Source organism: Osmerus eperlanus, chromosome 26, assembly GCF_963692335.1.
Source record: "Osmerus eperlanus chromosome 26, fOsmEpe2.1, whole genome shotgun sequence".
Classification (NCBI taxonomy): Eukaryota; Metazoa; Chordata; class Actinopteri; order Osmeriformes; family Osmeridae; genus Osmerus; species Osmerus eperlanus.
Genome location: NC_085043.1, coordinates 2,845,430 through 2,859,027, shown reverse-complemented (window position 1 = coordinate 2,859,027; position 13,598 = coordinate 2,845,430). Strand labels below are relative to the sequence as shown.

The window sequence follows — 13,598 nt, the reverse complement described above, 5'->3', positions numbered from 1 at the left end:
CAATTCGCTCACGCTCTGCAGCAATCATTTCGGCAGCTGTTTGAATTTTTCTGACAGCTACTTGTGAATTTGGCTACAAGATAAGGAAACACACCATTATTGGGTGTGCACACCATATACGACAATGTAACTTGGAAACGTCATCACCTGTAGAGATGTAGGGAAATGTACCAGCATGTTGACAAAAAAACACCTTTACTGAGAATTTGTGTGGGTGCATAAGATCCACAAACTTGTTTTATTGGGGGTCAGATGGCTGAGCGGTTAGGGAATCGGGCTATTAATCAGAAGGTTTGATTCCCAGCCATGCCAAATAACGTTGTGTCCTTGGGCAAGGCACTTCACCCTACTTGTCTCGGGGAGAATGTCCCTGTACTTACTGTAAGTCGCTCTGGATAAAAGTGTCTGCTAAATAACTAAATGTAATGTAAATGTTTAAGAGACCAAAAGAGCTTCTAATGTTTTTTTCCCTAGGTCTGTTGCTTGGAAAGATGGGGGAAAGAGGAGCTCCTCTTGTCAACGTGTGTCAGTGCATCAACGAGTGTGTCATGAAGATCATCAATGCTGCTGTTTGGTATGGACTGAACAATGATGTAAAAATATACATTTACATTTGCCCTGTTACATTAGTAGTTTGCAATGCTTTTCTTTATTTGTTTTGAAATAATAAGGAAGTATAGACAATCCTCAATATTAGCATGCCAATGGGATTTAGCATGAAAGGCTATAAATTACCATTTCATATACTTAAAAATTACATTGGTCAAGGTTGGTATTTGATGCCTACATTGACCATAGACCCCAATAGAGAACACTCCAACAGATCACATTGAATTCTCCTTTTACTATTACTCCTTTTCTGGCACTAATAAATACATCTACGAAAAAAAACTGATACCATGTGAGTGTAGCAGGGTGTGGTCGTTAAAGAATATATATACTTAATTTCTAATCAAGTATTGAGTAATTGGGGGCACCACCTTGATATTGGTTTTAGGAGACCAAGGAAACCTATAGTTAATATGTAATAATCAGTATTCTGGAGGAATGAATTTGTTCTAAGAGTAGAGCAGATTGTAACAATACTGAACACGCACACATAAAAATATATGAGATATGAGAGATTGATTTCAATAAACAAATTGAAATCAATCACTAATTGCGATCACTAATATTGTTGAGTCCCAGGAGAAAAGAAAATCCCGATGGCATTTACGCCATAGTTGGTTTCACTGGACTCAGACATCGATTGTCATCTCAAAGTTTTATACAGTTCAGAGTCCTGTCTCTGAAGTCAGAAGTTGATTGGGGGAAGCTCAACTCCCCCCTCTTTCCTTCACACATAAAGGCGTGAACTAGTTTCTGGCTGGTTCATAAGTGTTCAAATATTGTTCTGGACATCTTTGAACAGTTACAAAATACAGTTGAATGATTTTTTTCTAATGTCAGCTTTGTATAAATACCAACGATGACTTGGTTATCTTTCAGGAAGACGGAGTAGATACTAGAATCAACATTACAGTAAATACAACATTAAAACAAAGTAACAAACATTACAAATATTCCTCTCATAATTCTCCACCTACTCTCTACTGATGTTGTATCAAAAGGATCCATCCTCACATAAAAATATAGATACTAAGATGTTTATTTCAGTGACTACCAGTGTGAACACGACAGTCATAAGCTCCACCAGCTATGAGCAGTAGCCTAATTAGAAACTAGCATAGAGGTTTTGCACCATTTCGTGTTGATGTAAACACAAAAGCGACAGTCCAATTTATTGCTCAAGGAGCAAAAATTTGAGAGCAGGATAAACGGGAGAGCAAGCAGAGATTGTAGCTTTTAGCTTAGAAGTTCCAAACTAATAAATTTCTCTCATTTTTGCAATACTTGGACTGTGCCCTGTCAATAAATAAAGAACAATGACTGTTTTGCCAGGATAACTGGATCTATCAGACCCTTGAATGTTTGAGACAATTTCAATAACTCCTTCAATAGACCTACTGATCGCAAACTATAGTTTGAGTATCCACTAATTCGCCTTACACAGAGATAGATAGATTTGATTGGCTAATGATTCGTTTGACCTATGTTTGAATACATGCAAAAATGTGTTTATTAGTTACTTTTATCTGCTAACATAACATAGCTTATTTGCAATCTACCATATACCATTGTCTACAAACAAATGTGTGTGACACAAATGCACTTCGTTTAATAAAATTATTGTTATCATTTTGCACATAATTATATATATGTATAAACATTACATATTAGGTATATTTATACATTAACTTTGTCTGAATAACAGTAGACTTGTATAGGGGAGCCCTTTCGACATCTGCTGATAGAAAAGAGAATCACAGCCATGGAATGCAGGGGGAAAAATTGCAGAACGCACACCTGGCAGCAATTTAACAGTAAACATCAGTGAAATAGCCTTAAACGTGCTTTTCCCGGTGTGATTTAGAAAATGTACATATACTGGGTAAAACACACATATCTAGGAAAAGTCCAGAAAGCAAGATCCAGGAATTTGATAGAGTGCAAAGTAACTTTTTTCCCCCTCTTCACTGGGCCCAAATTACCCCTGTCCGTGCTTCTAGTGTTAAGGCCGAAATATACTACTCCGTTTTCACGGAGACGGAGACAGGGAAGGCCCTCTCCAAGCCCCTCGGAGAGCTCTACGTGCACCTCCTGATTTTCCTGACTGTCCGTCCGTCATTTTACGGATACCCCTTGGCTGTGATTGGTCCGTATTAAGAACCGCTTGCGTCAGGGTCGGGGGTTGCCATGACCAACAAGACGAACAGAATCCTTTGACCGCCATTTCTGTACGTTTTTACAATTCGTATTTCAGCTAAACAGTACATGTAAATCGGCATCTGAATTAAAATGTGACGAGAAATGGGCAGTGTAGTTGCTGAAAATTTGCTTATTTTATTGATAAAACGGCTAATTTATAAACGGCTCTGACTTTTCGATAACCTAGCCAGCATCGCAGTGCAGCGCCACCTACTCTTCTGGCGGTGAATTGTTTTCAGCACCCACAGTCTTCGGAGTACTATGAATTCAACAAATCCGTCCGACTCCGTCCGTTTGTCTGTCCGTAACGGAGTCGGAGTAGTATAATTCGGCCTTAACTTTGGTTTGTAGTCCATGTCTGCAATAAACTGTAGTGTTATTGACTGTCCATTTATTTTCACACAATGTCTTTCAGGAGTATAGGACCTTGTGTGGAGAGTGTTGATTACATCAGGGGGCTTGACCTGAGACGTTTGTATCTTTCTGCTGTCTGTTTCTTGTTACGGGGTATTTCTGTGGTCCATTATGTTTGCTGCCGATTCCACTTTCCCATTACTTTTCCGGGTATCCCAGAATAGATGTTTTGTGTGGAAAGTCCCCCCACCTTGCTGAAACTTTGGAATTCATCCAAAGAATACTGGAACCCATAGTTTGCCAATTGTGTCTGTTTTCCATTGTGTGCTCTCCAAATAGTCAAAATCTAATCTAATTGTATAGCCCTTTTTACAAGCAATGTCACAGAGGGCTTCAGATACGCCCATAAAACTGCCCCTCAACCAACTAATTGAGAATGAGTTCCTATCCTATCCTCCAGAGACGAGACAGAGAGGTGCAGACCAAAAGTTAAACATAGTCATACAACAAGAGTAGAGAATAAAAAATTTGCAAATGGATGTCAAAACACAGGTATCCAGGGTTCAACTCAGTGCTCTCAGTTGGCACATGTCAGTTTACGCAATTGTGCTTTCACTTCCTAGAAGTTAGAGCGAAATCAACTATAACCATGTAGTCTCTGTCGTTGAACCAGAACAGGTTAGTCCCTATTTCTTCCTCGGGCAGCTTGGTGCTTTGTGGTTCTTTTTGGTTCCCTAAGGAGAGGCATTTGTCATGATGCTCTCTAGAGGCTTGTGATTTGACTGCACTTCAACCGTTCATCCATATGTGAATTGTTGGAACTTCTCCATGCCAAACACCACTGCAGGCTGCTCCTTCTTTATCTGTGCATATCATTTTTCAGTCCTTGTCCCTCTGCTGGTATATGCTACTGGTTGTCCTCAGCACAGGTGTCTCATTATCACTAATTTTATTGAAAGGCTGCACATGTCTCTCTGATTGCTCCCTTCCACAGTCCCTATGTGTTTATGTGTTAAATGTTGCAGTGGCTCGCAGACTTACATGGTGTGGATGCAGAACTTGGCTAGTTAGTTTACCATGCCCAAGAAGCGCTGCACCCCCTGTACATCTAGGTCTAGGTCTGATGACTACTACTTTCCTGGGTCCACTTTCTGTTCTTAGCAGGTGGCCAATGTAGGGCGCTTCATTTGGCCAAAGCAGCAGCTTCTCTAGATTTAACTTGACATTGAGCGTCCTGCATCTGTCCAGGAGCATTTTCAAGTTCTTGCATCGTCCTGAGTCACTGTTTCATTTCCTTCTCCTACAATCAGTATAATAATAGTAACTACAGAGGGTAACATTTCTCTTTTTTTTCACCTCCAAACATATTGTTTAAACTAATATCAAACATTCTGAGATTTTTCATGTATACTTAAATTTGACAACTGATATTTCAGTTTATTTTAAATAAGTATGCATACTTATTATTTAAGAAGATTGCATAGATTAAAAAGCATACATTTGTTGCTGCTCATTTACACTTCAGAATACTAAGAGTGAAGTGTAGAATGTAACAGTTATCTTCTCATTTCCCTTAGTGCAAGAGGGAATGGTTATATGGCAGCCTCACATAGTTGAAACAGTTCCATCAAAATGAAGAAATTGGGCAATCCTGTTGTAGGGGGTTAAATACAATATACCAAACAACCAAAACGAATTCCCCTATGGTTTAAAGGAAGATGGGAAACTGAACAGTGTATTAGCATGAACCAAATAATGCCAATACCAATTGAATTCCAGGTATTTGACTCTGTGGGTTAAATCAGAGCAAGAATGGTCAAAGTATGGTTAAATGAAATACGCATTTAATAACATTGCAAATTGATGAAATCAATTACAAGGCAAACATGTTACAATATGAAAGCTTTAAATCTTACCTACTCTACCATGATCATTGTAAATCAGAGAGAAAGCAAGAGGTGAGCAAGGAGTAGGACAGTAGGACAAGGGAGAACTGAGGAGGTGAAGAATCCACAGAACAATGCAATTATGCATTACAATTCATTTTATACACAAGACCAACCAATCAGACCAAATCTTGAATGGGGTGTGAGAGCCATCAAGTTGAGACCGTCCAGAAACTCCAGACTTTAGCATATGAGAGGTGGGGGCAGGTTTGACACCCAGCCTTACAATCCTCCCTCTTGGACACAAAAGCACAGGCAAAAGCTGCAGTGTTCATCGTGTGATAACCTGCACCCATAGGAAAAAGGAACTTGATTGCAGACAGGTCAGCATTGAGATTCTAATGACATGGATATTGCTCAGATGATCACTTTTGGATCATGGCTATTGCTCAGAGGATCACTTCAAAGAACCTTTGTATTGGCATGCAGACGTGCCCTTGGTTAGTATATTCCTGCTACTTAAGTTCTTGTCCTGTTACAGCAGAACACAATTGGAGCACAGCACTTGGTTAACAATGAAAATGGTAAAGTTTGGAGTGACGTTTGGAGTGGTCTGGGGTCTGAGAGAGTCGGATTGGATACAAATGCAAATTAGTGAGACAGTGTCCTAAATCTCAAATGGAAAAAATAGGTGAACAACAGTCCTCCCTTTTGATAGATGAGAGGTACTCAAACATATCATCTAGCAGATGAAAATGGCAATTAAAACAAAAAAGTGTTCTTGGGTCCAAAATAAACAAAACACAAATTACACAGCAATAATAAAATAAAATACAAGTTATACCAATCTACATTTACAGGTCAGGAACCATTGTGAGTTTAGCTAAAACCTAGAACATTTACCACCAACTCTATAAAACACACAAAGGTACATACTGATCCACAATACTCATCCACACAAACCAACATAAGAACTCATGGATGGACAAACCATATGCACTATGCATATGCAGCTAAAGGAACTGGAGCAGCAACAAATAAACTGTCCCCAAGAATCTTTGAACTACAACAAAGACTAAACACAGGGGTAATACAGTAGGAATGTAGCAATATCACAATTTGGACCTGAATTAAGTAAATGTAAAAGATAGTTGGAATTGCATGTAATCACGTTAAAAAGTTTACGGTTTGTTTGTCTTGATAAAGGCTCAGCTTATGCTGCATGAAAAATGGGGGAGGCCTACCCTTTCCCAGATGCCAACATTTGGACTCAGTGTGACCACTTCTTAGACAAGCACGACAAAATCTAACTTTGTTGTTAGCATAAAACAACCGTGTGGGTGGAATAGGCATATTTCTGCCAAGATCCCAACATCGCATTTCGGTGTGTCCTTGTCTTTTACAGAAGTTACACTGTATATGAGGGGGCTGCTGGGGCTTGGGTTTTACCTCTGTCGCCATTTTTATGGCAGCAATGCGTGGCGGATCAGGAGCACGACGGTTCTTTGTAGAACGCGGTTTGGGAATTTGCACAACAATTCCACTGTCTGTGTCTGAACACTCAGCAGTAGAATGTGAGCCAGCATTGCTGGTCTCTTCACTGCTGTTGTTAGCGGTGTGTTGCCTTGTGGCACAAAAAGGGGTCGCTGCTTTGAGGACAGAGTTGAGAAGACATTTGCCAATTAAATGTACAGTAATCTTCAATGTTTGTTTCTTTTCTGCTTTCTTTTTATGGACTCCTACAGTTCGCCAATGTTCAATTATTTCAGCTAGCGTAAAATCAGTTTTAAGACCGTTCTTGTCTTTCTTGCTCAATTCAGATAACGTTCGGTTAACGCTAACTTCTTCCCATAGGTTAAGTAATTTGTTAACTTCAGTTTCCCATTCCATTTTTTGTTCTTTTTATGCAGGAGCTAATATCAGAAACTAGTAATAGGCTTCTACCAACAGAACCAGGCGGAACACAATTAATGTACATTTGTAAATGCTTACTCACCGCACCATGGTTTGAAACGCCGGTATACCAAACTGTAACTGAATTGCTCGAAACATATCACGTCGGGGTCACCAAAACTGTAGGGGGTTAAATATTGTCCAAACAACCAAAACGAATTCCCCTATGGTTTAAAGGAAGATGGGAAACTGAACAGTGTATTAGCATGAACCAAATAATGCCAATACAAATAGAATTCCAGGTATTTGACTCTATGGGTTAAATCAGAGCAAGAATGGTCAAAGTACGGTTAAATTAAATACGCATTTACTAACATTGCAAATGATTGAAATCAATTACAAGGCAAACATGTTACAATATGAAAGCTTTAAATCTTACCTACTCTACCATGATCATTGTAAATCAGAGAGAAAGAAAGAGGTGAGCAAGGCGTAGGACAGTAGGACAAGCCAGAACTGAGGAGAAGGTCTCAGGAGATGAAGAATCCACAGAACAATGCATTACAATTCCCTTTATACACAAGACCAACCAATCAGACCAAATCTTGAATGGGGTGTGAGAGCCATCAAGTTGAGACCGTCCAGAGAAACTCCAGACTTTAGCATATGAGAGGTGGGGGCAGGTTTGACACCCAGCCTTACACTGTGTAAAAATGATCCTAACACTCCCGGGACTTAAACGTCCCTTAAGTTTTCCCTTCTAGTGATATTTTTAAGCATTTACTCATATTGCATTAATTAATTAATAAAGAACCCTCTTATTTTAACAACGTTGTCACCGGCAGTATCAAAGCTGGAATAGCGATTCAAACAGTACCATCTGCAAACTGAAAATATGCCAACCAAAAACGTAAATAAGCTTGAAATGTATTTCTGAAAAACTGGCTAATATAACAAGTTTACTAGAAGTGATCATTATGTGTCGGTAACAATGTCCCCAGCTGTCTGAAGACTGGGGGGTCATGGTTGTCACCGGCTAGCCGCGCTGTAAGTAGGGAAAAGCGCATTCAACTTTGTCAGCTTCTCTTAATACTCCCTCTATATCAGCCTCTCTCAAACCTTGTCATTGATCCTGGTCCTTGGGCCTACTGTAGCCCTGCATGTTTTTAGATGTTTATCTGCTCCAAATGACTGGGTTGTCAAAATAAAAGTTGGAAGCAAGATGCCACTAAGAAGTGTGTCCTGCACCTCCTCCCACTTGTTACTGAAGGTCAGTCACTGCTGCTGTCACTTGCTAGCCAACCTTCACTGAGGGGATTGTTTGAATGAAAACATGTTCATCTTTATGTATATTTGTGACCACGCATTCGTAGATATACATTTCCACTGAATGGAAACGGATTAGGATTAAATCGATGGGATTAAATGAGCAAACACAAGGCACAATTTTCCCTCATCTGTCCATCTGTACTGTACTGTCACCGTTTGGCTTCCTAAACCGGTGGAATTTTCCTTAACAGTGTCAGTGTCGCGTATAGCGTTACAGTGAACTACACTGGTTTAAAACTAAGGTATATCATGATAATTTCACCAACGAATTGTTAACTTGTAATCTAATGTCATAATAAATCCGAAAACGAACATTTATTTATGAGGCATGTTTATAATTTTAACGATTGAAAATGGATGTATCACAGACCTGTGATATGTGTCCAACAGAGGCTAATGCTAATACCTCAGTGAAATAGCAAACATTGACTACTGTTTCCGAAAGTATTAATTATATCAGCGTATATCGTATTGTACATTACATTTCACAATTGTGTTTTTTTATCAGAATGTTAAATGAGCATATAGTTATCACCCTGGCCTTTGCCTGTGCCATTTCTGCAGCAGTCTTGCTGTTTTAGGTAGCTAGTGCTAGTTAGCGTTTTCTCCCAGAATATGGCTGCAATAGGTTCTATTATTGTCTTAACCCTTGTGTTATCTTCGGGTCATTCTGACCCATCAGTCATTGTGACCCACTGTCGTATTGCGACAAATTTACCTCATACAAAAACAAAGTGAAGCATTTTCTTTTAACTGTCGGGCTGTCTCAGACCCCCCACATTGCAATGGTTAAAAGAAAATTATTTTTATTTGTTTTTGTATTGGGTGAAATTGGGTAAACACAACGATGGTTCGTTGTGAACCTTTGGGTCATGTGACCCGAAGGCAGCACGAGGGTTAAGTTTGTGTGTCGATTATGTTGGTAACGTTATTATGTTTATGTCAAACTTCAAATAAACATCAACTTGATACTTCACCCGACTTCAGCTTAATGATTGATTCTCTCAAAAAACTTCCCACACTCAAGAAATCTCACTTTAACGCGACCAAAAAAAAATAGTGCCGTTAACGCAGGTTTCTTTTTAACCCTGGGAATCACCGGTCGTCACATAACTTTGACTGCCGACGGTAGCTGAATGATGGAGAGAGGGCTTTTAGATGGGAAGTTCCATTTAAAAAAGTTGCGAGACGGCTCGGTTGACAAAACTAAGGCTGTGTGTACTGATTGTCAGGCTGAGTTTAGTTATCACCGGAGTACTTCCAGCCTAAACTATCACATGCAAGCAATCAGAATCAGAATGGGATTTATTCGCCATGAAAATTTGCACAGACAAGGAATTTGCTTTGGCAGGAAGGTGCATACAATAAACATATAGGGACCTAAAATTTAAATATGTGGACTATCTATACTAAGGGTACATAAACTAGCAGTACTAAGTGGGATTAGAATTGAATTAAATATACAATAAAATAAAATATAAGTTGCCGTAAATTACAATATAAAAATACAAAAATACAAATATTACAAAAAATACAAATGTACAAGATACCATTTTGTAATGCAGTGCAAAAAGCAGTGTGTTTTAAGCAGGAAGTCATTAGAGTCAGTGTGGTCCCTTGGCCTTGTTGAAGAGGCCAACAGCGGAAGGGAAGAAACTGTTTTTGTGGCGTGAGGTATTGGTCCTGATGGACCGCAGCCTTCTGCCGGAGGGGAGTGACTGAAACAGGGAGTGTCCAGGGTCGGCCACAATCTTCCTCGCTCGCCTCAGGGTCCTCGAGGTGTGCAGGTCCTCGAGGGTAGGCAGATTGCAGCCAATCACCTTCTCAGCAGTGCGGATGATACGCTGCAGCCTGCTCTTGTCCTTGGCAGTGGCAGCAGTGTACCAGACGGTGATGGAGGAGGTGAGGATGGACTCAATGATGGCTGAGTAGAAGTGCACCATCATTGTCTTTGGCAGGTTGAACTTCTTCAGCTTCCGAAGGAGGTACATCCTCTGTTGTGCTTTCTTGATGAGGGAGCTGATGTTCAGTTCCCACTTGAGGTCCTGGGAGAGGATAGTGCCCAGGAAGCGGAAGGACTCCACAGTGTTGACTGGGGAGTCACACAGCGTGATGGGGGTGAGTGGGGCTGTGTTCTTCCTGAAGTCCACAACCATCTCCACTGTCTTAAGAGCATTGAGCTCTAAGTTGTTCTGGCTGCACCAGGTCACCAGGTTGGCCGCTTCCCACCTATAATCAGACTCGTCTCCACCAGAGATGAGCCCAATAAGGGTGGTGTCGTCCGCAAACTTCAGGAGTTTGACGGACGGATGACTGGAGGTGCAACTGTTGGTGTACAGGGAGAAGAGCAGAGGAGAAAGGACGCAGCCCTGAGGTGATCCGGTGCTGATGGACCGGGAGTCAGAGACTTGTGTTCCCAGCTTAACGTTCAGCTGGGAGAGCTTGTCCTGAAGCAGGGCGGGGATGATGGTATTGAAGGCAGAGCTGAAGTCCACAAACAGGATCCTGGCATAGGATGCTGGGGAGTTCAGGTGCTGTAGGGTGAAGTGGAGGGCCATGTTAACTGCATCGTCCACAGACCTGTTGGCTCTGTAGGCAAACTGCAGGGTCCAGTAGAGGGTCAGTGATGGATTTAAGGTGTGCCAGCACCAGGCGCTCGAAAGACTTCATTACCACAGAGGTCAGGGCGACGGGTCTGTAGTCATTATGTCCTGTTGGCCTTGGCTTTTTGGGCACAGGGATGATGGTGGAGGACTTGAGACAGGCTGGCACATGGCATGTCTCAAGGGAGGTGTTAAAGATGTAGGTAAACACCGGAGACAGCTGGTCACCGCAGTGCTTGAGGGTGGCTGGAGAGACAGAGTCTGGCCCAGCTGCTTTGCGGGGATTCTGCCTCTTGAAAAGTCTGTTAACTTCACCCTCCTGAATGGAGAGAGTCGTCACTGTAGAGGGGGGGAGGTGGGAGGCCTCCTGGGTGGGAAGGGGTAGTTCAGGACTGTCCAATTGTCTTTCAAATCTGCAGTAGAACTCATTCAGGTCGTTGGCCAGGCGGGAGTCGTTAGTGGAGTGGGGGGCTCTGGGCTTGTAGTTGGTAATCTGCCTGAGCCCTCTCCAGACAGAAGCATGTGTTGAGTCAATTGAGTCATTTGCAGAGAATTGGTGTTTTAGTCTCTCTGAGTACAGTCGTTTAGCCTCCCTCACCGCCTTGCTAAACCTGTTCTTCGACTCCTTGAAACTGTCTTTGTCCCCACTCCTAAACGCGGCCTCTTTCTCTGACCTCAACCTTCTGAGTTTAGTTGTAAACCAGGGTTTGTCGTTGTTGTAGCTTACCCTGGTGCGTGTTGGTATACAGCAGTCCTCACAGAAGCTGATGTAAGATGTCACAGCCTCTGTGAGCTCATCCAGACTATTGGTAGCAGTCGTGAACATGTCCCAGTCAGTGCAGTCCAAGCACGCCCGCAGATCCTCCATAGCTTCACTGGTCCACTGTTTTGATGTCCTCACAGCAGGCTTACAGCGCTTTAGCTTCTGCCTGTATGCAGGAATCAGGTGGACCATGGCGTGGTCAGAGTGACCCAGTGCTGCTCGGGGGACCGCATGGTATGCTTTGCTGATTGTAGAGTAGCAGTGATCCAAGGTGTTTCCTTCTCTGGTAGGGCATTTGATTAATTGTCTATATTTTGGGAGTTCTTTGTTCTTTGCTCGTTTGCCTCTCCTACGACGCTTCGCTGCTAGGACAAAGCCGAGGGTGCCTTTGACTATAATTCCTACTAATTCTGCCGCTGGAAGCAGAAAAGTGGGAAATAAATCCACAGGAGTTGTAGTCCTGATGTTTAGAAGTACTTCTCTTGTTAGAGAACCCCGGAAATATTGGCAGAACACTGAATTAACAGACAAAACAAGACAAAAAAGAGCGCACCTAACGACCGAGGCAGCCATCATCGGCGCCATCTTGGATCACAGACGTCAGGGCACACAGCTAGCAGCCAACGAACCACCTGACCTCCTAGCGGGAGGTCAGGTGGTTAGGGAATCGGGCTAGTAATCTGAAGGTTGCCGTTTCGATTCTGGCCGTGCAAAATGACGTTGTGTCCTTGGGCAAGGCACTTCACCCTACTTGCCTCAGGGGAATGTCCCTGTACTTACTGTAAGTCGCTCTGGATAAGAGCGTCTAAATGTAAATGAGGCTGCGGCGTGAGCTGCGGCGTGAGCTGCGGCGTGAGCTGCGGCGTGAGCTGCGGCGTGAGCTGCGGCGTGAGCTGCGGCGTGAGCTGCGGCGTGAGCTGCGGCGTGAGCTGCGGCGTGAGCTGCGGCGTGAGCTGCGTTTTTTAACGCTCTGCACCGTTCGCCTTCCCACAGTACACCACGCTCTGGGGCGTGTTAGAAAAGTTAATACAGAGTTGTAGTTCTCAAGGTCACTGTTGTAGTCATGGCAGTCAAGCGTGCAGACTTGGGTTCATGTACTCACAATATCGATCAAAATACCACTTTTACACAACATTTGTGTAAAAATACAGAATTTTTACTAGTGCAAGATTACAGTAGAATACATGTTATGCCACCGGTCACTCAACCAAAAAAAGTTGTTTGTAGGCTGGGCTAGCAAGCTAGCAGTGGCACAGAACAGTCACGTAATGTGACGAGACTGAATTTAAAAGTATAAAAACATACTAGGGACACTGACAACGTCGGCAACCCTGCACCATGCATTATTAGTTTAATGTAATCTTTAAATTCAGGCTTGTCACATTACGTAACTTTGTTCTGAACAGAACTGGGTGTGTAGACACATACTATAAGTTTCTCCATCTTGAAATTGTAAAACCTAGAAATGTTTACCATGACCAACAGTTGCTATGTTACAAGAAACAAGAAACCAATCCGATTGGCCAACGCTAGCGTTTTCACGCTCCTCATTTACATAAAGTTGAGAAAATCCAACTTGCAACGCTCCGCTCGCCTTCCCACAATGCCATACGTGAGCGTCAACGCCCGATTTCATTGAAAATGAATTGGAAGCCGCCGCTCCGCTGTAGTGGACACGCACCATTAGCAGCGGTAGCAGCGGTAGCAGCGGTAGCTCCGGTAATATATGGCAGACAACACTCGCAAATGAAGCGAACAGTTGACTGGGTTCAACAAAATATAAACTGTATTGTTCAATTTTAAGGTAAATCTGTGGTTGCTTAAGTATCTGAAGTATGTTTGAGTGAGATTTGAATATTATGGAGCAGGATATCGTAGTAGGCTATGAGACAACATGTCTTAAATGTATTTTATATTCCAGAACAAGTCTAATTTTGTTGATGTTTATTATACAGCAGTATA

General features: G+C 42.2%; 1 protein-coding gene across 2 annotated transcripts in view; it reads left to right on the top strand.

Annotated features, from left to right (window-relative positions):
* LOC134012972 (excitatory amino acid transporter 5-like) overlaps window positions 1-13,598 on the top strand; it is a 45,768-nt gene that overhangs the window by 16,618 nt on the left and 15,552 nt on the right. For both annotated transcript variants that reach the window (XM_062452674.1, XM_062452675.1), the window contains exon 6: window positions 475-574. In XM_062452674.1, coding sequence (XP_062308658.1) covers window positions 475-574 — 100 coding nt within the window. The remainder of the gene's footprint in view (window positions 1-474; window positions 575-13,598) is intronic.